General features: G+C 42.3%; 2 protein-coding genes and 1 long non-coding RNA gene across 3 annotated transcripts in view; 2 read left to right on the forward strand and 1 right to left on the reverse strand.

Moving 5' to 3' along the window:
* LOC135500308 (uncharacterized) overlaps positions 1 to 25,083 on the forward strand; it is a 43,665-nt gene that overhangs the window by 5,709 nt on the left and 12,873 nt on the right. The window lies entirely within an intron of this gene.
* On the reverse strand, positions 477 to 12,863 carry LOC135500517 (neurogenic differentiation factor 1-like). The gene is made up of 2 exons (XM_064792039.1): positions 12,710 to 12,863; positions 477 to 3,698 (listed from the first exon to the last, which is right to left on the reverse strand). Exon 2 carries the CDS (start codon positions 3,686 to 3,688, stop codon positions 2,498 to 2,500), a length of 1,191 nt encoding a protein of 396 aa, XP_064648109.1. The 5' UTR covers positions 3,689 to 3,698; positions 12,710 to 12,863; the 3' UTR covers positions 477 to 2,497.
* On the forward strand, positions 18,344 to 24,191 carry LOC135500632 (uncharacterized). The gene is made up of 2 exons (XM_064792189.1): positions 18,344 to 18,489; positions 23,213 to 24,191. Exons 1-2 carry the CDS (start codon positions 18,381 to 18,383, stop codon positions 24,112 to 24,114), a joined length of 1,011 nt encoding a protein of 336 aa, XP_064648259.1. The 5' UTR covers positions 18,344 to 18,380; the 3' UTR covers positions 24,115 to 24,191.

Raw genomic sequence — 25,083 nt, forward strand, 5'->3', positions numbered from 1 at the left:
CTATTTTATGATTCACGATAGAGTCAAGAAATAGCAAAGATTATTGATATTTTATCCGTGACAAGTTCAGTAGGATTCGTGAATGAAAGTAGTGAAATTCTCCGCATTATTATGCTGTAGTTATGCTGTAAACTCGGATAGCAGCCGTCTCAACGTTCAGTGCCGGTGTTACGTTTTTGAGTATATATCCATTTCTGAGTGTCCCCCTTGTTGTTTGGGAACGCTGAAAGGATTGACATGTTTTCTGTGTTTTTTCCCTACTGGGAGGTAATGTTCCCTTTAGACATCTGTTGTATTGACGCTCTGAAATGGGGGACAACTACAGGGCATTTGTCCGAAAAATCTCAATTTTGTATCACGAATTTGTTCTATCCCAAAATATGAATATAAGGCCAAATACAAAAACAAGGCAATATATTTTTTTAAGTATGATTTTATTGATATCATGAAATACTTTTTTTGAAAAAAATGTGAAAATTTGTTCTCTCCCAAAATATGAATACGAATGTTCTTAGCAGTGGACAAATATGAAAATTGCGGACTTATACATAGAAAATACTCGTTACTCATTGGAAGGAACTCTATTTGCATAATATATTACGATGATTACATAAATTATCATTAAATTAGTATAAATTATAATCAGTATAATGTTTTTACACTCCCTCAGCTGATGTCACCCCATGTGTGACGTCCATATTAAACAATATCAAAACTACTCTAAAGATATTTCATCTGAATAGGAATCTAAAATAAATGTAGCAGTAAGGGGCGATTTTTATAAGCCTTTGTTGATTGTCTTCTTTCAAAGATATAACCGTAGTTTGCTGTGGATGTTGGTTGGAAAAGATCATTGCACAAACATTTATTTATTGCAGATTTGTTTTGATTGGTATATACATTATAATAATTGCCGTTAGTTATGTCGATTTTGCTTTACTTACTGCGAAGTAGCTGTAAATGATAAGATAATACGAGTGAAAAGCCACTGACATCATTCTACAACAACATGTATCTCAAAATAAGTCTATATCGCACGTTTGCTTCTTGCATAGCATCGTTTTTTATCTATCGTGTGCCCGAGGCCTGCACATCTTTTCCACACTATGGCCTCATGGGCCTGCCGTAATAAGAAAAAAAATCTGAAGAGATTTTTGTCATCATGACATGACTTCTCATCAGTGTCCCAAATGACAATTCCAAAGTTGTTACTGTGAACAAAGATATTTTGGTTCATCGATTTGAACATTTCTCCAATTCAGTGAGGTCGAAGAACTGCACTGCTCCTGCTACAATATCGGAGTCGTGAAGTTTAGCTTAACCTCATCATTATCACTCCGCCTTGTAGAATCTTTCACCTGTCTGCTCCATTCACTTAATTTGAAAAGTCAAGGACTTAGTGCGCTAGGGGTGTTTTGGTAATACATTGTCCTTCGTGAGTGTAAGTCACTGTTATATATAGTTCGGGGGGACACCCCCCGCACCCCCCATTTTGGCCTTGCAGCCAGGCAGATTGTTCACCATTCCTTCCCTCCAGTTTTTAAAAGTAGTTCATATTTGTTTGTTCCAATCATGGCAAATTGGTTCAATGATGCTCGACAGGATAGTATTATTACTCTCTCCACAGACCGTAATTTGTTCGTTGTCCGCTAGGGTGCGAAAATTCGGTCATTCATGGAGCTCTGGCCAATTTGCTCGCGCAATCGGCGTTTGGATTATGATTATGATTTTGCTTGTGAAACGCTGCTAAATACAAATTATTTTTCTAGTTATGTTGGCATTTTATATCGGGGGTGGTTCAAAAATTTAAATGAATTTAATAATTAAATAGCTAGGGCCAACAGCCAACCAACGGCAATCACATATGAGACTCCGAGGAGCTACCTGGTGACGAGTGTGCGAGATGGTTGGTGACGAGATTAGTAACTACCCCGCAAAATCAGCGCCATTTTGAAATCAAAAGTGCCACAAGAAAAAATCTTTCTTGGTATATGGATTGGATTGACCAAATAAGTAAAATATTTCCCCACGTGTATAGCTTACGCGCCCCGTCCTAAGGGGAGGGGGGGGGGGGGCGTATTACAGAGACTGGTACTTGACGGCAATTCACTCGTCATGAACTCGATTTGGGGACGTAAGCTTCCGGTGTCCGGTCCCTTGTTTCTAACAAAGACGGACAACCTCGAGCCAAGGAATACCAGTATGCTCGGTATTGACAGTGCATCCACTGTATGCACGGCTCGCCTCGGGTAAATCAACGAGGCCTCTTCGACCCTCCGCTGCGCGGCGGATAGGGTCGAGGTTAGCTGGACTATCCGCCTCGTTATTAGTTGTTTCTAGTGGCTATGACTGTGGTGAGATATTTAGCACATTTTGATTGCGAAGGTATCACTACTTCTGATGATATCTACGTCCCCCAGCCATCCCTAGCCTTTATTTTCCCTTCAGCAGAATGTCCTGTAGAGTCTAATGGAGCACTGGACGCGTCATCAGTGCGTCATAATGCGTCATCAAAAAAGTTCGCAGAAGCTGGAAGCAGCGGCAGTTCGTTTTCAATGACATTGTTTGAAGCAAAACTGTCCAGGTTTTCAAGAAGGATTTCTTCAGCACCTGCTTCCATCATGCCATCGTTTATGTGGTTGCCATAGTGAGGCGCATGCGCATGATCAACTTTATGCATGAACATTTCGTTTTTCATGTGACTAGAAAAGTATGAGAAATTTGAAGTTGTCATTGTTCCTGTAGGAAGATCTGCTTCGCGGTTGTCTGCATGAAGTGGGCTCGTGTTTCTAAGGAAACTATTGTTCATGTTTGATGTATACTGCATGACGTTTGTGTTGGCGTCATGGCCGCCTGATGACGTAATATTGAGGAAGTGCATAGGCTGCGTACATGGTGGGTCAGAAAGCAAAGGTTGCTGATTAGAACTTTGCATCCCATAGCCTTGGAGGGGCATGATGGAGGGAAAACTGATCGGCGATATACCGGGGCCTTGTCCGAGTTGGCACATGCTGAACTGATTCATGTAAGGCTTCCCCAGCTGGTTCTCTGGAAGTAAAGTCCGCGGGTTTAACTGCAAACAACCCGCAACCAAGTTCATAGTGTTCTGCGACAACCCGCGGGAGAGCGACTTCGCGAATGACACGCCATCAGGTTTGATACCTTGCTTCAGAATCTCCGACATTGAACAAATATAATTACTGGCAAGACGCAACGTTTCTATTTTTGAAAGTTTTTGGGTTTTGGAATAGCACGGGACATGCTTTCGTAAAACGTCCAGAGCTTCGTTGAGACCGTGCATGCGATTCCGTTCCCGAGCATTCGCCTTCGTGCGCCTGACCTTTAGTTTTTGAACTCGCGCTTTCGTCATTCGTTTCTTTTTTGGTCCGCGTTTTTTAGGCACCCTCGGTTCGTTCGGATCCTGCTTTTCGTCATCCTTACGCCGACCACGTTTCCGTTTCCTCCCGGGTACCGGCTTTTTATCCGAGCCATCACTCTCTGTAATGAAGTCCGGATCGTCGTCATCCTCTGAGAGTTCTTCATCGTCCCCGCTGTTGCGCTCTTGCATTTCAGCATCATCAAGGTCAAGTTCAAGGTCATCATCCGTTCTCTCCTTCTCAAGGTCAAGGTCACTTTGGCCACCATCTTCGAGTTCTATCGGTTCCTCCATCGGTGTTTTAGTTGGCATTATAACAACACTGAAATATACAAATGAGAACAGCTATAAGTCAAATAAAAAATCTCGGGTAGTGACGATCATACATTCAAATAATTGGCTCTGCAAACGAAAAAGCTAATCGAAAACCAAGTCTGTAGTTTTAGTTAACAACCATCTGACAAGAAAGTCCTGCCTTTGATTGGATAACTCCTTGTCAGACATGTCAGAACAAACTTCCAAATATCTGTTTTCATGACCACACTATACGTGAGTATAACCTGTATGCATTAGGACGCTGCACCCGTGATGAATACTTCGACAGATGTGCCTTTTTGTTCCGACGTCGACTCCGGACAAAACATCTATGCTGTCCACAATGTGACTGGGTTCGGGCGATGAATATATTAATTATTATGCACCCCCTCAGATTAAACGACTCGCTGGTCTTAATTAGTAAATTATAGTGTTGTTGCTCAACCTGAAAGAGAGATATCCCGATCGTTGGCAGTCATAAAATCTCACATGTTTTACTGGTGGTGAGCGAGTGAAGCAAGGCAACGCCAGCCATCAACGATACATGTGAGAAGTAAAATAAGTTCAATTTATAATTTATAAATCTTTTAAAGGTTTTGAGAACACCTCATACTGGCTTACTGTCGGACTTACGCCACAATATTTGTCACACCCTAATCTTTATAGTCTGTAGAAAGAGGAAAGACGCAGTATCCCAGGTAGACCTGCGTGAGGACACCCAAGCCAGTTGTCGGACTCCTATCACTGATAGATATGCCAAGTTTACGTAGCGGTTTGTCTTCTTATTAAAAAACCCAACAATTCACAATAGATAAAGCTGTGACGAAGAAATAAACAATGCAAAAATGCTGCGTCCCGAAAATAATTCTTTAATTCATTGAGTGTTTCACGCTCGGAAAGACACCACCTTCATAATCAAATCAAGGCATGAATTCGTGTTTCTCGAAAGTTCGTGAGATAATGATCAAATGTCTGATGAAGATAGCTCTGTAGCACGAGCTGGTATGACATGTCTGCAGGGGATGGAGTAATCCAATAGTCAACACGGCGTCGACAACTCCCGCGAGACCGGGCGAGATATATCTTTTGTCTTCTGTGTTTCGACGCTCTGGGATGTCACCTCTGTCAATTGCCTTTGTACATGAAACATTGGGACATACTTCTGTTCAAGTAGCCTAATGCAATTTTCGAAGACTGGTATGCCACAGAGAATGATTGTGATAGGCTGCTGACAAAATCCGAAGTACCAGAGTATATTTTGGTGAAGTTGCTTTTCACGTCTTAGTTACGTCTAAACAGGCTTGGATTGCAATAGCAAAACCAGATGTTGACAAAAACAGCAACACCAGATGAACCCCAGAAAGCGGTACTTCCCGGTGATATATACTGCAAATAGTTGAGGAGAAACTGTGCGACGCAGATACCCTCCTAATAGAGCAATATTCTTGACAGTCTAATGCAGCTTTATTGCAACTAGTTTATGAGAAACTGCATGACACGATTCCTGATCCAATTCTATTCTTGAGTGTCTAATGCAGTTTTATCACATCCGAGCTCAGTCACTCGTTTCATCAAATGATAATCAAACAGCAGTCACTTAAACTGGTTACTTCGTCATATTCGTCTCTGAATCACTTCTTTTATCTTAATCTGGTGACAGGATCTCAATAAAACCACTTCTCAGTGCACTCAGCTCGTCGGTTCTTATCGGATGCAGGTGTAGCCCGACCATGCTGAGAGCGGCACATGATCCCGGCGTGATGCCTTCTGGGAAGCATTTTTTAGAATGAAACTCTAGTGAAGTTATTTCTGAAGAGCAAGCTACATACAATTCATGATGTCACTTACTCTCGTGTCATGTCATGTCATGTTTTCAAGCCTAAGTCAGTTAACAAACATGCTCATGACAAGTGACCATCTGAATCCTATGTAAACGAAAGTTTATAAAGCATGACATGAGCATGAGAGCTGGGAGGTAAATTGATGTACTTAGCTGCTATAAATATTGATAAGATGGCAAAATATATATATTGGCTTCTATTGATGCGGAACAAAAGGTTTTCTTAGAGAGTCGCATCATCATGAACGAAAGGTGCGTTCGTGATACTTAACGATGGCTCATGATATAAAGTTCTGCAGGAGAAACCAGAAAGAATGCGGAAGTCAAATTCGTGCAACGGGTCCCGTGCCAGAGGTCATGGTTTGCCAAAAAGCGTGCCAGATGGCCGCTCGTGCACTCGCGTGCCCACAATACGTTTATTTCAAGCTAATTAAGGCCAACGCTGATGAGCCCCGCCACACATATCAGATATTTTTCTGAAAGGGAAGCCCGAAGTCAATGCATTGTTTGGTAACAAAAGCAGCCATCTTGGAGGCTGGCTAGCATTGTTAGCTCAATTAGCCTGGTTGGTGACGAGACAAGTGATGCGGTGATTGACTTCCGAGGGTGTGTCTTTGTCTCATTGTTGGTTACTTTATTCTGTGACACGAGAGGAGAGTGGTTGTCTTAATGGATCGGCTCGTGAAAACGAAGAGTGAAGCATAAACAAACCTTAGTTGATTACGAAGCTTAAAACATAATCTGTTTTGGGTTATTTTGGAATACACTGTATATACTTTCCTGACATGATTTTTGGCAACCTAGATATAAGGCCAAATATAAAGCTAGCATCCCAACAGTATCGGCAAATACCCCAACATTACTTTTCGCACGATACCACTGTGACTACCAATGATACATGACCCGAGTTTGACATCTTTGTCCGGTTCCAAACATACCAGAGAACATTCATTCAGGCGGCCTAACCCCTCTAAACTCCACAAATAGAATAACAAAATAAATATTAATGGTGTTTAATGAAAACTCATAAAAATTAATGGCCTTGAATAATAACCTCTACCCACATAGAAAAATCCTGCAGAGGTGCGTAGCTTTGTTTTTGTGTGGTATAGCCCCGTCACTGCAGTCAGGACCCCCACCCCTGCGGCATTCCATCTGCCGGGGTAAGGCCCCTTAACCGGATGCGCACCTTTCATTGTCTATGGAGAAAGGGACGGAGGTTTCCTTACCCCAAATCTGATTTGGGGTAAGGAGGGGATGAGGAAACTTAAATTTGGGATGTGTGGAATTTTTAGATTATTTACACCCTTGGGACAACACGTGGAGGTGGGTACAAGGGTTCGTTCTGTTCAAAATGATAGCTCAGTGTACATTGTTTATCAAGTCTGGAACTTTGACACACTGAGGGTAAAGGTTTACATATAGGGTAAAGGCTAAATGGCATATATAGGCCAAAGATTGTTTTCTTACTGTAAGCTCTCCATGCAGGCCTAATAGCCAATCAAATAAGCGTACCCCGGGAGGCCCATGCCCTGTAGGAACAATACCAATATGGCTCCTTATATAGTGCAAACCTACAGTTTCACCATTATTCTTCATTTCTAAACCTTATTTACACTTTTGATAATCAAATAGTTTTGTGTGCTCTTGAGAGAAGGTGATTTATTCAAAGCAGATGATTTGTTGAATGACAATACGCTTCACGCGCTTGGATACAGCCGCTTATAAAGCGTTTAAGAAAAATGAGAACAATCGTTAGTTTCGCTTTAGCTCACGACTGATTTTATTTATATTTTATGCTTCTGTCAGCGACAAAACTCAAAAAGGGCAGCTGGATTTCAAGGGGCCAATAATGACCCCTTGATATTTATGTCAGAGACGTGATTAGGGCAGCTGCTTTCCCATGGTCAGCGGAAAAGTAGTACGCTAATTATGCCCTGTGTTTTGCTGGTGGCACGTGCGGTGCGTTGCGCGCCTTGAAAACAAGAATCCGGGGCGATGTCGCAGGGGTTTCTGAGGATCGATCGCCTCGAGAAATGGCGTCAGCGTCCGAAGACCCTAATCAATTCGTTGGGGTTGTTGGACGTCGAGGGAACTCTGTCTATGGGGTGCTGCGATCAAAAGAAACCGGAAGAACATGGCCGCTGGCGGAACGAAATGACCCAACTTAGCACGTGCTGTAGTCCGCCTTTCAGAGACACCTCTACCCTTCACACCACCCACTTCATTGAAGTCGGAATTCAAAATTGACCAACACAAATCCGAGCTGCCCTCATTCACAATATCTTTCACATCGGCCATTTGGATGTTTGACCAAAATAAGTGGCCACACCAGGTGATAAGTATGACCGTTGGCTTCCCAGGGATGTCTGGTCCCAGGACAAGGGTCAACCCTTTCATTAGGGGGAGAAAGGACCAGGGAGGTCGTGTATTACTGGACGACCCTGCAAGCATATAGAAATGGAGAGGATCTGCAGAGCTACTGTGGGAATGGATTTGGTTATGATGAGGGTATGTTGATTGGAACTTCTTCATCCATCATTCTCTTCTCAGAACGGACACTAAATCACCCTAGATAAGATAGTACATTGATACCTTGGCAGTAAAACGTTAGTGAAATTTGATATGTTCAATTTTCTGAAAAGCTCTCAATATATCCCCTGTTCTCAAATGGTTAACTGAACCCTGTCGCAGGCAGGGAGGGCCCAGGCAGGTGCACCCTGTTCACCCACCATTCTCTTCTTCGACTGGGCATCAACTCAACCAAGAATATCATTGAATAAACTGAATATGGAATAAGAAAATAGCGAGAAAGATTCGGCGAGTAGGCGGACCAGAGTGGCCATGAATCAGTCGAGGACTGATTGTCTCCCCGACCTTGTTCAAGGAGAACAATCCGAATGGTAATTGGAGAGTTTTGTAAAGGTCATGGGGGTCAGGGCTGAAGTTAAAGGAAGGACTAATCTTTGCCCTCATATTGTTTGAAATAATGATCGACTTTGATGTTTGACGTCAAAAATATGGAAGGAATTCACAATGTCTGAGTATGGTTGGGGTGAGGAAGTGCTACCCGGCCGTGACAGAAAAATGTCTTGAAAAATGCTATGGATACTTCTTTTGGACTGCCAATAGTATTTCGCATCGAAGTGTTTTCCTCTTCTCTATCGAGAAACGATAACAAAGGCACTTATTGCATTCAAACCAACACACAGGGAAGATTTACATACGATTTAAGTTGTCGCTTGTCATGGTTACCTCTCACATATCACTTGTAACGAGCATATTCGAATTGAACTAAGTTCAAATGACATTTGAGTGAAATGTGACATCGTGAATCTAATGTAGCCCGCCCTGCGGAATGACTTCGTGACAATGTTAACTCTATGTAAACCTAGTCTCATATGACATTTTAGATAATCGAATATTTAACACAGGGGAAGGGAATGATATAACTTAAAAGTGTTCCATCCAATCATTTAGTCACAATTCCCTGCGCGAATCATTCGCGCTAAGGAAAGGGAGAAATCTTCGAAGTCGATATAAGAAGGGGACAACACCCGCTGAATATTTCCTCGGGGTCACGAAACCTGCCTTCACCCGACTACAAACTTTCACTGACAGTGATGAACGACCATGACTGTTGCCGTTGGATATGATTATAATTGGTAACCAATTTACCTCTATCACCAAAGAATGGAAATTATCATCAATTCTTATGTTGTTACATGCACCTTCGTGTTTTCAGAGTGATACTGCACTATCTATGCCCCGGTAATTGCCGAAGCACCAGCTCATGAAAGCAGCAATTGTTATGCATTGTCAGTGTGCCAGTTGACCGGCCACATCCCGTAGCCCAATATTACAAAATAATTGTCATCATCACAATGTCACACTCAAATAAGCATCCAATGATTTTTTGAGCATGGACACGCCCGAGAGGATCTAATTGGACGCACGCACGAGAGCCCGTGAGATGCTCGCGCGACCATTGTTGCGCGCGTGGCGTCATGGCATGGCAGAAAACACACCATATGGTCAAACTGATCAACAATGTTCGACTAGTTCGGCGTTGTTCATTCTGCCGTAACTTGCTTTCTGACATGGGAAGCGGGTTTTTTCCGAGTCCGATCGGATCGCGGCCAACTCAGAGAGAAAACTGAAGTTTTGTTGGCCACAACAGCATCTCGTTATAAGGAAAAGGTGCATATGCATTCCACGAGTGCTGAATCATGATACCTTCTTGACCCTTATAACTATTGGTCGGTCAATCAAGACACGATGATTCACCCATAGGGCCGCGATTATATGGATTCCACGTTTTCATATTTAACGTGTCACAGTTCACGTTTTACGGGTGACATGAAAAACGAACAAGTCGTTTCCAAAGAGCGGGCTAAATACGATTCAGGTGGTCACTTTTCACCCTCACGTCGTGTTTTCAAACCTGTCAGTTAACTCGTGACAAGTAAATCATGACAAGTGACAACGTAAACCTTATAACTCCGGCTGTATATGTGAACAAGCACTAGCCAGCCCAACAGGTGGTCCATTGATCACATATTCAAAAAACCCGGATCAGCTTTTGACACCCAGAAGCTGCGAAAATTTGCCAAAACGACCGAATACGTTGTGCCTTGTGTGCGCACCTTTTGTAGTACCGCACGATACTCAGTTGTTGACAACTCATCGACGGTAAAACCAGGAGGCAGTCACGGTTACCGTTGTCCCTCTAGCGTAACTTTGGTCATTCTCAAAGGTTTGCCAATCATCATGATAATAGCCTGCGCAATATTTTGTCATACCTTTGGCTAATTACAAACTGTCGCGTCACTTTCTTTGGTGAACCCTTCGTCCGTAGCATTACGAAGCCTGCTGAGCCACCCATGAGACTGTTACAACTGTTTAGTCAACCATAAAGCTTTTTAATATGTATCCTTTCGTCCTACTGTATCATTATCCAATTATACACTTATGTAATTGGTTCGAAGATTTGAAAGGATGTGCCTATGTTGCTATCGCAATGAGGAATGGGTCACGCAAGGGACACGTCAGTTAAATGCATTTTGGATATTGTGCATCATTCTTCAGCCTCATTCAACGGGACCCTTTGAGCTTGTTAGTATATATAATTCAAATACATCAAGTCTTGCGTCATGTGGCTACTGTTGTTATAAAAATTCTGCAATGTCACATCTAATGAAACTTCACGAACAAACCTAGCATGACATTCTAGTTCAACTCCCCACAGTACCAAGGTTGTCACAAAGTCAGAAAGCAAATGTTTCATACACTGCCGAAAGGATCAAATGTCAGGTGACCCTTGGGCCAGGTGGAAGGGGAAATACCTCAGTTCCGTCCTTAAGAAAGAGAAGTATCGGTTGACGTCGAAAATAGCATCACTTAATGCATTTGAAATAATGCCATTCCTAGACCGCGGTCGCCACGCGCAGAGGGAGACTTAAGTGGTCTTGGCGCGTGCCCCCGACACGGGTAGAGCACGCGAGCACGTCTGCGGATGGTGGCGGCACTTCAGGTATGGGTTAGATGTAGCAAATATAATTCAACGGTTAAATATTGTATCGCACTCAGATTTCCGCCTTGGATGCTAGTAGATTTATTGGGAGATTTGTCAACATAGAGATGAGGCGTCAGACCAATGAACCATTTCGTGTTTAGCCCCTAGAGAAAAATATGTTGAATATCAATCTTGTTCAGTGCTCATCAGGACGACATGCATAAGGGCCAGGTTTACATAAGATTCACGTTGTCACTTGTCATGTTTGTATGACATGAGGGTGAAAAGTGACATCCTAAACTCTATGTAGCCCGCTCTTTGGAAATGACTTGTACGCTCTTAAAGTGATACGTTACAAGTGACAGCGTTAACTCTAAATGCAATTCTAGTCTGATGAGAGGAATGCGTCTTGTACTCTGTTCGTCATATCGACGCTCAAACAGTTGACGCAGCTACCATTGTTTTTTTCTGTCCTGATCGGACAATATATCTTATACGTCATTCGCATTCATTCGCAACAAGATTAATATTCAACACATTTGTTTTCTCTAGGGGCTAATAACGAAATGGTTCATTCGTCTGCGCAAATATTTCAACTTCAACACCCTGTCCTTTAAACACAAAGGAATAATAAATAAGATTATTTTCATAATAAATTAATCATTTGAAACGCACGTGCAAGGATTGAATATTAAATGATTTGCCTTCGCTTAAGAATAGTTATAAAGATAATTATCAATGCGTTTACGGTCTTAATCATACTAAATCGAATTTACAAGATTCATGACCCACTCAGCTTGTGATGACGTCACAGACGGCGTTAATTGGTGACTCATTACTTTGTGTGGTGTCTGCGAGCTCTGCAAACAAACCACGTGGTCTGTTTGTTTACTTCTTATCATCGGCAGACGAACGACGAAACACAAAAGGTTGTGGTGTCATCTAGTCTTGCGCGATATTTTTACGAATATTTTTACGCGACACTTCTGAATCGGCTGTCATACATGAACTTAGTAGCACGATTGGAATCAATTAAAATAACAATCACCAGCAACCACAGCAACACCTTAATGCGCCACCATGAAAAAGACGACAATAGTAGATGCTGAATTCTTTAAAAATCGATGACCGTGGCCAATTTGTTTTACTTTTCTACTATCTAAATGCTAAACCCCACAGTCTAAGAATGAAAGGCTTCTGAGCTTTTGAAGAACCTTAAAGAGTTTTTCAGGCTAAAAAATGCACCTCTTCAATATTTTTCATGAAAAACCTTCAGCTTTTTAAAAAAAATTATAAAAAACTTTTTGAGGGCATATCTGTGTTTGCCAAAAACGCTTCACAAAAGCTAAAAAAAACACCTTTGAGCGAAGCCAAAAAACGTCGATGTCAGTCCAACTTAAAACAATGACACCTTATGTCAGATGAAAATCAGATAAAAATACGTCACCTACTTATTCCATACAAACTTATTCCTTTGTTATTGTTCGTCGAATTCATTAGTCGATTGTGTCTCATTTATGAAGTCATGTTACGTGTTTTGCGATGAGATCAAGAGGGGGCTTAACGTTGTGCCATCTGTCACAAAATTTCCGATTAAATCCGTGAAGAATAGTTTAAAATCTAGGCTCTGAAATAATAAACAGTAGTAAAATAAGTTACTCACCTCAAAATAATCCGTGTTGCTTTCCATGAAATCCGAAGTTAGAAAATTTTCATCGACGGAAGCTGCCGCGGTTTAGTATAAAGCGCGACGACACCGCAAATCCAACGCGAAAGTAACTCTCAGCGGTCAGTCCGCCACGGTGACTCCTCGATAAGACTGCCTGTCCCACTCTTACAGGACTAACAGGTCCATATGTCACCAGTTCCTCTTTATAGCAGCGCCCGGGAGCCTGCAATTATTATGCAAATGGCCGCCAATCTTTCCTTGGACATGTTCGCGGGACCAAGGTAGGACCATCTGCCATGGAATAGGGGGACCTCGCTAGAAACAAATGAACATTTTTAAAAGTTAATTTCTCAAACTTTTCGATCATTATTGAGATAATTTCGATCATTGTTTAGAACATTTTTGATTGGCTTTATATTCCTAATTCAAATCCCACGTTTTCGTTATGCTCTCGCTGTGTCACTCCTCGCAGGAAATTCCCAAGAGAGACGCTACTTCGTTGCATTTTCGCCGCGAATAGCGCGGACCGCTCGAAAACAAAGGACCCACTGAAGACCTTAATTTGGGTTTTTCTTATATTTCAATAGAAACATTGCTCTGTCATTGGGGTAATTGTCTTTTTAAACTTAGACACACTTCAGTACCCATGGGGAAGAGAGATTTTCATTTTCCCATCGCTGATAAATATTCCGGGGAATTTTACACAAGAAACGAAACTCGCAATGCCATTCTGGTCAAAATGGGATGAAGTGGACAAACTTTGATACATCTTTGGAGGAATCGACAGATGGCCGCTTTCTCCATGAGCGCCACCGTCTATTTCTTTAAAGTCCACACCAGCAATTGCTACAGAAGCAATTGAACCTACGACCACAGTGTGATATTATGACGTCACATCCAGGTTATCCTTGCGCATACTGTCTTTATATGCACTTGTCTTTCAAACTGTATAGTGTTCATACTGAGCTTGGTCAGCTCAGATGTGCCGTATTTTTTATAAGAAAAGCAATACAAATCTTCATTATCCTTGTAGGAAACCAATCGCAGCCCTGAACAATGAGCATGTAACACCAGTATACGCGAGTTGCTCCCGTATCGCAGAAAGCGACTTCTTCTGTGAAAAAGACCAACAGATGGCTCATCGATTTGAGTCCCCGAGATGGGTGTCACGTGACGCGATTAGAGCGCGCGCCCTGTCATATTCTCTTAGTGCACTTGTTGTATGGCACTTGCCGAGGCAATTAATTCCGATTATCAGATATCGCTGATTTATGCAGTTTGCATTTACGCTCTGTTCGCGGGATAAGCCCCCATATGCCGCCAAATATCAAAATCGGGAGGCTGAGTTGAAATGCTTTTTGTCTTACGAGTTCAGATTTGCGTCATCCTAAAACTAAAGCCAATTTTTTAAAAGAAAGATTGAAGTTTTGAATATTATATCGGTTGATTCAGATGATGTAGATATAGCGGGTTATTCCATTGAAATTGTATTTCTGAGAGATGGGCGCACAAAAAAAAATAAATAAAAAAAACAATAAATTCTTAAACTGTTCGCGTAACAAAGACTATTCGACAGATTAAGCTTTGAGCTTTTGGATAACCATTTGAGGTTTTTTATCTAACCTTTACGGGGTGCATATTAGTGCTGACGCGCCCCTCCCCCCCCAAAAAAAAATTATTTCAAAAGTTCAAAAGCCTATATTTCTAAGAATGTAGGGAACAATTTTAGTTTCACCGACCTTTGCCACACCTGCAGTCGGCTCAGGTGCACGTCTGATGCCGTCGTCGCTCGTCAGTACAGCAGCCATGACCAGCGTGTGTGCGCCTTTTCCACTTAGCTTACACTTGAAGAAACATTTACAGCACTTTCGATTCCGGTATTTTATTGTACCTGTCGTCATCAAAACTTCTGAAAACATGTGTTCGATGCCACAAACACACGTTTGCGGATGTATAGCAGCCTTCTAAGGAATGTTTAACCGATAGCATTTGCTGCACCATCAGTACGAATCACTTTTAAGATGACATTTTATGAGCGATGCTTTGACAATACAAAATGCATGTAATTGAGAAATAGAGTGTTCGTTAGGGATCAGGTACAGTACAGCAAAAACGATTCAAGGGAAACATATTATTGGTAATATTTCTCAAAACACTCAGTAAATTAGTACCGAGATGGCTGCCGGACACAAAACGTTAAAATGGTTTGCGGCCTGCGATGGGAAATATTAACGTATATCTTCTTTTTGTAACTTGAAAGATAAATATTCCATCATGCATTTGACGATTAAAAGGGTCCAGTATCAAAATTCAATCAACGACGAACTTTGAAGTGATAGTCCAATTTTTGACGCCTTAGTTCTCTCTTGACGGAGACAAAGTTCATCTTCAAATAGAAACCATCGAAATGAAATTAGAATCTGCGCTGTGGGCGTCAGTGCTGTACCCAGAAATAGTGACATTGAGCAATCATCTCAGTCCGTGATTTATCAAAATCCATTCCAGGACAATCACACCGTAATAATTTCACCATGAACATTACATAACACTGCCACCATTTCGCTGTTTCCGTCAGAGATCGTTTTCAACCCATCGCTTTCCCTCAATGACGTCATTAAAGGCACGTGCGTGGACAATGGACCAATGTTTGCCGGCTGATGGGGTCAGTTTGGTTTCGCGTTGAGTAGGCCATAGAAGGCAACAAAGTAGATTTTATCGAGCTTCATCGCTTGTCCGGTCATTGTGACCACTTGACCCAAACGCGTGTCGTGAATTTAATCGCCATGATTCTTAATCGAAGTTAGATAAGATACATCAAAATGACAATTCTTGTGATATTCCGGATTTTCCCGCGTAGCGTCTAGTCAATCTCGCGTCATTAATCTGAATAGTGAACTATATTGGAGTTTGATGCAAGTAAATTTAGCAAATGGTGTGTTGTATGTTACGTAGGCTGCTGGGTTTGATGGATGTGCCCAAGGGACAGGCCCTTCGCTTGTGTTCACTCGTGGACCAGCAGTCAGGCGCTGGCCGAGCGACTTATCTTGAAAGGCGCCAAGCTTGTTATTTGGGGGCTGAGCTATGAAATCTCAACAGTATTTCCCATGCTAATTGTGAAGATTCACGTTGTCATGTTTCACTTGTCACAAGTTAACTGACCTACGCTTAAAAACACTATGTGAATGTGAAAAGTGACATCGTGAATTATATGTAGCCCGCTCCTTGGAAATGACGTTTTCGTTCTGCAAGCCACGAACGAAAAGTGAACAGTGACACTTTACAAGTGAAAACATGAACTGTATGCAATCGCAGCCGAAGGTGGGGGCTGTAATAATCTTAACCACGGCCATTTTCCTCGAAGAGAAAGTCGTCTACAATTTCCATTTTTAGATATTTCTGTCCATTCAAGCGTAAGACCCCATGCATAACTTAATAGAAATTAATGACGTTGTTCCTCGAGATTTAATTTATACTAATTCGATAATAAGACGACAGCCCATGACACAAACCTGTCGTTGGCCAGAATTATGACTCGGAATTATGACATTTAGATTCGATTAGACTTAACTGATGAGCTGCAGAACATTCAAATAAGCGCCATGCACACGACAGACGTGGCTCTGGGGAGGTCCAGTCAAGGGAGAATATAGAGTAAGGGATTGAGGACTCAGGATTAAAACATATATCATCAGATAGGGAACTCGATGTGGTTTGACCCAGTGAAATCTTCGTACAAGCGTCAAGAGTGATGATTGACTGCTAGATATCAGTGACACCTATTGGTCACTTGGCGAACATCAATGAGACCCTCTAGCTCCTGCCTGTCGTTCCTCTATAAGGAAGAATAGCTCAGGCACCAGTAGTCCTGATTGACAATACTGACAATAGGCAGGCTTCGCTATCCGTTGTCCCTTTCAGGCCGGATCGAGTTACATAATAATAATAATAATAATAATAATTTATTTGATTTAAAGTGCTAAAATAATGGTGCATACATTTTCTAAGCACTGTACATAATATTAAATGAGTACATTAAAAGTGGTGATTTCATGAGGATAAAAAACAGTTTAAAAACATCCGGAAAATATCAATATTTAAAACATGTATGGCCTACTCTGAATATGTTAGGATAAAAAGATGAGTTTTGAGTTTACTCTTAAAAGTGTTTAGCACAGTGACATCACGTAACCAGCTTGGAAGGGCGTACATAGGGTTCACGTTGTCACTTGTCATGATTCACTTGTCACGAGTTTACTGATTTAAGCTTAAAAAAACGACGTAAGGGTGAAAAGTGACCTCACGAATCGTATGTGGCCCGGTCTTTGGAAATGACTTGTTCATGTCACGCATGAACAGTGAACAGTGACACGTTACACGTGCAACGTGAACTCTATGTAATCGCAGCCTAGGATGTTGATGTGACTGGTTACTCAGACAAGAGGATTCGGAGACAGTCATTACCAAGTAAACAGGCAGAGTCATAACCTGGACTAGTGCAAATACAAATTTATGGCGATGCGCTGTACAGTGTTAGTCGGGCATTAAACGCTGATGTCACCGATGGTCTCCCAATTCTCTCGCTCTCGTGGGAGTAGGAACATTGAACAATGCCTGACGGGCGCCGGTCCATCTGAGGCGCTGCTGAAACAGCTTGGCAATGTAATTAAGATGTCATTACCATTGGACACGACCTGGATTTGCACACATAAATGTAATTGTCTGCGAAATCATGTCGCAAAAGTTTTCAAAATCCATTATTTGGCAGGCTTCGCAACACACAAAAAGTGTTTCGAACGACGTAGCATAAAGCATGAAAATGTACCTTATCGCCGACTTTAATTTTTCCCCCCAATTCGACGCACAACCAAGTAAAGAAGACGATTAACGAGTGTCACGTTAATGAGTAAGCACATGACTTGATGAGACGACAGACCTTCGTAGTCCTCACTTGGTCGCTCGTAGGAGTTGCTTAACAAACCTCCCAATGAACAGAAAAGGAGTAGCAGATTCGAAATGGCGGTCTGTTGCAGTCACTTGAACAAATAGTTGCAGGATTCAAGATGACTTTTCCTAAGGTCGAGTAGTTGCAGTGAGATTCTTTTACCAGTCAAGAACAGCGTACACTCCGGACGTAGTGGATCTGCATCTCGTTCCTTCCCTAGACATTACCTGAAAGTCTGTCACAAGGATTGCTAAGAACTGCCTCGGTGTTTAGAATACTTTAGGTGCCCCTTTATTGAGCACTACACACTAACTATCGTTATCAGCATTTTCCCATCCATCATTCGAAACACGTCAGTGAGGCCCTCCATTTGGCAGTGGTTGAAAAGCCCTCTTTCCTGTCCGACATTTCTCCAAATTGTCTAATTGATATTGGAGTGGTCTTGGCGAGGAGAGTCGAGATGGTTTAATGGAGATTCATGGTCGGCATCTTACCTATTTGAGCTGCCGCCGATCAGTCTAAATCATAATAAGTGCGGCCCGAGATGGAATATTCTTATAGTAGGCTATTTAAAACTTCGACACAGGGTCCGGACGCCAATAATAGAGTTGCGATATCTCAGAACAAAATATCAAACTGAGGTACATTAATGTGTACTACACGCGTGACTGATTATCAATAAAGAATCCAGGGCGCCGCAGATTATCACGAAGCCGTACCTGCATGCGGAATAGATTTTATGAATATACACATGGACATCAGAAACTGTACAATACACTCCGGTTCAATGATGTGTTCGTGAATGAACGCTCAATAGAGATCAACATGGGAGGTAAGTCTCTAAACGTTCTTGAAAACATTCATCGTCTTTATGATGACATGGGATTGTGTGTCAACGAAGCTATCTTTTTCGGCTTGTGGTATTCGACTCGATGACTCGACGACGCGATGGCTCGATGACGCGATCGTTGCTATGGATTTTGCTAAAATACGGAATCCCATGATCCTGGTCTCCGGGCTACCGCTGCAACAGCAGAGGTTTTAGCTCGGCCTTCCCATACCAAGCTACGGTATGTAGAAGGATGTGCCCCCCCCCCCAGCCATGGCCACTGAAGATTGGTCCCCGCGATTGATTTTGATATTTAAAGGACTCGCGGAAGTTTCATAGCATGCAAAATGACCGGAGATTTAATTGACAAACAAGCTTCTAGTGGCCAATGTCAGATGTCATGTGGTAGTCTGTCAACAATCGGAATTTCGCATATGTGCAGTTTTTTAGACTCAGTCACTCAGTCCCTCTTCCGCCCCTTGACATCTGCCCCCCCCCCCCCCCAATACATCAGCCCCTATACATGCTTTCCGAAATTGGTGGCTTGCATTGGAACTAACTTTTTCCCCCTTGTCCGTCATTAAAGGCATCCAAGTGTGTTGGTCAACCATGACTATCTCCTTTGTCCCTCCACCACAGGCCTAGTTTCCCCTTATGACATCACTATTTCGGACACTCAGCGCCCCATTTCTGGAAAGGTGTATAGGACATTTAATATTGCCGTGCTGAACGGATATCCAGAAGTATTAAGGTAGCAGGAAGGGTTGGGCGTTTGTGGTTTCTGAGTCTGAGGGGGTTGGTGTCTGTTGACTGTGCTTTAAGAGAGACTAGGCATGGCGCCAGTCTCTCTTAAAGCACAGTCAACAGGCATTTGGTCTCAGTATTTGGGTTTTGATTGCCATGACTGTACCCCTGTAAAAGTCAGAGGAGGAGAAGTTTGGAATGATGAAAGCATTGAAGAAGAAGAAATGTTATTATTGAGGAAAGCAAAATTTATTATGAGACTAGAAGGCAGTGTCCTGACTTGATTATTTTGAAAATGGCGGTCTGAACACATTAAAAGGTGGAACATGGCATTTTATCGACTTTGAAGTGCTCCGCAGTTAAAGGGAGACTATAGGCAGCAGCTAGGTAGGCAAGATAAAGTCATACAAATTTGCCAATAGGGGTCAGTCATATCTCTAGGCATGGCGCCAGTCTCTCTTAAAGCACAGTCAACAGGCATTTGGTCTTAGTATTTGGGTAAGTACAGAATCAAGGCAGCACAGAGAGCAATGATTGAACGATGCTGTGGACAAGTCCAAGGATACTGCATCTGTCACGACCAACTTCTCATCAGAAAGCGTCACCACCAGCATATTCAATGTTCAGTTCCAACCTGTACCAGTCCAATGCACGCCTGTCATGGTCAGCAGTGGTCAGCTTAGCGCGATATGGAACATTCTTCCAAAACTCAAGCGAGGGAAGTCTGCTCATTTGCCTATCTCGTGCACTGCTCCTTCTTGTCAAACATCGTAGTGAAATCGTGGTACAGTGGGGCGTCCTCGAGGATTGCAGCTGGTTGGACAGACGTGAGGTGGAATGTGGGCGGCTGCACTTCTTCGTGTGTGCGATGGCAGATAGCACAGTTGTTGCGTTGCATGACAGCTGAAAGTGAATGTGATATCATAGAACTGAGGCGTTTGCCATGAGACTATAGGTGAAGTAGAAGGAAGGAGTGAAATGGGCCATCTTCCAGTGACTAATATACAGAGTAAGGGCCCTGGGTGTTGTTAGATTCAGCATTGAATGTATTCCTCGTACAAGCGTGAATAGTGTGGACATACAGTGAGAGGTGAGAGACCCCTATTGACTACTTCTTGTAACTTTATCTTGGATATTATATTAGTATTGAACTTCTAGCCATGGAATATGAAGAAATTGAAGTTGTAGGCATGGAATATGAAAAATTATTCAACGGTGAAAGACATTATTCCATGAGGCTTTGCCGTGATTGCAAAGGACGCGACGTGATTGGTTCACATGCTAATGAGGTATGATAATGATAATTACCTCTATAATGCTACTTGGATAGCGACTGTGTCGTTGACTGCAACAGTGGTCTATGTCAATGTGTACCTGTAATGTCAATGAAGTATGATGAGGTGATGACGATAGTGCAATTATTAAATATTGGCAAGAGATCATACTGCAACATAGGTCTTGTTTTTGACAGATGACTGTGCGACATTCCCATTGGGTCTTGTTAGAGTCAGCGCTGCATGTATTCCTTGTACAAGCTTGAATAGTTGTGACGGACTTTGAGGGGTGAGAGACCCCTATCGGCTACTTCGTCTAACTTTATCTTGCCTACCTAGCTGCTAGCAATAGTGCCCCTTTATCAAGACTGAAACCCACTGTGTGGGCCTAAGAAATTACCTTTATAATCCTAGTTGGATAACCACTGTGTAGATGATTTGAAGAGTGCTCTGTGGATGTGTGCCTGTAATGTCAATGAAAGTATGATGAGGTGATGACGATAGTGGAATGACGAAATATTGGAAAGAGATCTATTCCTAGAAGAACATATGTCCTGTTTTGACTAGGTGGCGCATTTTAGAATCAGCAGTGAGCACTGTGTGTAACATGGTGGAGGCAGCGGAGATAATAACTGTGTCGAAAGTATTGTTATAGGGCCTTCCCTAGGCCCATGGGGTTAAATTTACAATCCACGATTGAAAACTAGAAAAGACGTAGTTTGATCGCATTCAACTATAAATCCATTGAACAGTTGTGTTCCTTTAGTCAACCGATGACCTTTTGTTGGGCCATGATCGGGGATTGTAAACTGTAAATGTATTATGGACTGGGAGACGGGGGAAACACAAGTGAAATAGACCAAAACAAGTGATTTTGGGGCTTTGGTTTAGACGCATGCCCCACATGCGCCATGCGGGATTATACGGTTCATGTGAACTTGTTGACATCTACATGATCTAGTGCTGTTATTGGTCATGGTACATGGTAGGCCTAATCATCATGGCTATATGTTTCAGGAAAAGCTCGGAGTAAAATGAACTGCCGATGAATAATGATGTTCATGTTTACCATGTTTACTAGTACATAGCCATAGGGTATGCACTGGCCAGTGCACTTTCTGCACGTCGTCATGGTCATGTACGTGATACCGTAACCTTGCATATTTTGTTTTTTGAATGCGCATGCTTTTTGGGCAAAATCACTTGTACCAACACTAATGAATAATGTCTTCTTATCCCTATGACTCCATACACAGTGAGGGCATTGTCCCATTCCCATCAAATGGTAACTTATTGTACCGTATTAGGGTGGAAGTTGGGGAGCAGATACCTACCGTTGCACGCCTGTCATAATCAGTAGTGATGAGCTTAGCGCGATATGGAACATTCTTCAGAAACTCAAGCGAGGGAAGTCTGCTCATTAGCATATCTCGCGCACTGCTCCTTCTTGTCAAACATCGTAGTGAAATCGTAATGGAAAACGTCTGGCTTTGCGCCAGACGTTGAGACTAATAAGTGAAGAACTAATAGGTAAAGAACTTCTACTTGCGCGAGACTGCTCTGATAAAATTATCATTGCAGAGACTACGGTGACGTACACATATATTTTTTACAATCAAAAATGCCCTCAAAAGACGACATGGAATGATTATTTTATTGATATTTCCTACTATATACCTTCCAATTATCACTTTATACAAATAGATCGGCGTTAGGTCGCATGCTTTTCTTTCCTGGTGACACTATAAAGCAAAATAGTTGCAACCCCGTAAATGCGCTATAAGTCCAATAATAAGTGACGGTGACCCGTTATAAATGTTTTGCCAGCTTCGCTTTTTTGCCGCTACGCGGCGCGTTGGGCCCTTGCGTCCAGAGCCAACCTTGTCTCCAGGAACTCGCGTGTCATTTTAACATTGGAATTTCTGCTCGTAAAGAACCTGGGTAGGAGGTTGATCTGAACCAGCTATATTTAGGTGTATTCAGCTGTATTGACGGTAAGCTTGCATAGCAACATGGCGCATGGTTTTATCAAAAATGCGAACTTGTAGGAAACGAAAAATGGTCGGATTAGATACGGTGAAAACAGCTGGAAAGGGGTTGGTAATGATCAGTTCTTTTTTATTTTCCTCCACTTATGATTCTATGTATAAATTACAGTCCAGGCAGTGATATTCTTTAAAAAGATTCCAACTTGATCGCGTCATCGAGTCATCGCGTCGTCGAGTCATCGAGTCGAATACCACAAGCCATCTTTTTCTGCCCCTGAAAATCTAGCTCTTAATCGTGGTCCCTGATGTGACGAGGCGAGGGTCTTGATAAAACAGCCTTGGGTGCAGCGCCTGAAAAGCTAGGCATCTACCATAATTGTGATTTGGTCGGCGACTGATTTGTGATAGGGTGTGATTGGTAGTTTTTCTGGCCTGGATTTCTGGTCAAAGGGGGGGGGGGGGGCTCTGCACATGCGATCACTGTGAAAAAGCTGAATCATTGTCTTGTGGGGTACTAGTTCATGTTCTCCAAAATATCCTTCCCATGCCTGCTTAAAATCGCCGTCTTTCCACGTGATTGTCGCTAGATAAAGGGCTATGATTCTAGCGGCATAAGACTAGTGGACAAACCATAGGTAAGGACAAACCGATCTACGGATCGATACTACTGACTATCGTATGTCGTCGGTGCCTGATTCTCAGGTTCTTTATTCATTTCAGGTTTTCGCGCTAGATGGCTCACCCGGGTATTCCTGTTCATCTTCGCAACCCTAATATTGGGATGGCTGATCACACCGGAACGCCTCGACAGGAACATTAATTCACTAAAAATGTTGGAAATGGGAAATCGGGTGTACCGAGATGTGTTTTTAGACTTGTTGAAAACATTCATAGAGATAGCAGACGAGTTGGAGTTAGTCTGGTTCATCCATTACGGGACTCTGATTGGCTCCTGGCGTCACCATGGTTTTGTTCCATGGGATGACGATATTGACATCATTGTCAATATATCTCAAAAGGACGCGCTGCTGAGTAAGATTAAGTCGATGAACCCGTATTACATGGGAGAAGACGGCATTCCTATCGTCAAGTTTTATTCGAACAGGTCAACTCTAAAAGTTCCAAAATCTTATCATAAATGGCCGTTCATAGACATTTTGTTCTTCGAGGAGGACGACGATGCAATCTGGGACAACCTTAGATACATGAATAACATCCACCTGCAGAAAAGTGACGTCTTTCCGCTCCATAAACGTCCATTCGAAGGTTTTTTGGTCAATTCGCCAAGACGGCCCATGAAGTTACTTGTCAAAATTTTTCATTCGAGTGATCCTGTGAAATGCGCGACGGGAGAAGGGAGTCACAGACCAGGGAGAGATATGCCCTCCGTAGAGGTGACCTGCGAGGCCCTTAAAAACATATTCCCCTTCGTACACAGGGAGTCTGTCGACAATATCATGAAAGAAACGTTGAAACTCGGAGATAGGGCGCTTCATACGAAGTACGTGGACGAGGAAAAGGACAGTCTCACTCTACCATACTCATTCAAACCAGTTAATTATGTTCCTGGGTTATTAACAAGACTAGAATATTTGCTTCATTTGCGATTGTATATAACATGAATGAGAATAAATAACATTGTACTTGTTAAACCAAAGCAGTTGTGAGATTTTCATATGTTTTTCCACTTCTTCTTAGCTATTCACAGATACTGAAAGTAAAATAGGTCAGTACAACTTAGATATCAAGTAAAATGAGCCAAAATTGGAAACTCCTTTGACGACGAGAACACCAAAACTTTTATCCGGTTACGCATGCGCACGAATAAGAACTCCTATGTACTGGATCGTCATCGAAGTGGCTAAATCACTGTCGGACGTTGAAGCAGAGGAAGAAGGAGCAATATGCAACTATATATCATGTTCATTATCACCAAGGTGTCGATTATATATGGTCCCCATGAAAGGCTTCGTTTGTGTCTTTTGCGGTTGATCTCGCTGATTGGTTCTGTCGCTCGTTTGACAAGCAAATCCCTCCAAGTGTTTTTAAGAGAACAACTAAGCTACGACCACGTCACTCAGAATTACGTAAAGCCAATTTGGAGGTAAAAAGCTCCGTATTTGCATCAACGGCGTTTTAGGATAAACCGGACAGGCTGCATGCTTGAAGTTGTCTTCATTTTATTACAGACCGCACCACAAATGCAATGTCTAGAATTTAATTCCGTCTCAAATCGCGGCAGATTTGACGACAAAGCATATATTCAAGGGTCTCATCACAGCACATGTCGAAAATGTCATTACACCAAGGCTTTCGCTTGCTCCAACTGACACTACAATGAACTCATTGACGTAGTACATGCATCTTTGGCTTATTATCTCTTCGTGCCGATATTTCCATTGGTGTCATTTTCAGCAGCTTAGTTCCTCCCATTATCGCAAATGGATTTTGACAATTTGAGGAGTTCACCGTGCCTTTCTTAGTCTGTAGCCATTCTCTTATGTGAGAGAACCAATAGCACCAATTACTTAAACCGAAAGAGTTCATTATAAGATATTATAGAACGTGTTTAAGCGCTTCGGAAGCCCATC

This window comes from Lineus longissimus, chromosome 16 (assembly GCF_910592395.1).
Source record: "Lineus longissimus chromosome 16, tnLinLong1.2, whole genome shotgun sequence".
Classification (NCBI taxonomy): Eukaryota; Metazoa; Nemertea; class Pilidiophora; order Heteronemertea; family Lineidae; genus Lineus; species Lineus longissimus.

Excerpts from the sequence above, each read along its gene's own strand:
- LOC135500632 (XM_064792189.1), top strand. The coding sequence starts at position 18,381 with ATGCGGAATAGATTTTATGAATATACACATGGACATCAGAAACTGTAC. Across the intron at positions 18,490-23,212 it reads AATAGAGATCAACATGGGAG|GTTTTCGCGCTAGATGGCTC; the intron begins GTAAGTCTCTAA and ends TATTCATTTCAG.
- LOC135500517 (XM_064792039.1), bottom strand. The coding sequence starts at position 3,688 with ATGCCAACTAAAACACCGATGGAGGAACCGATAGAACTCGAAGATGGT.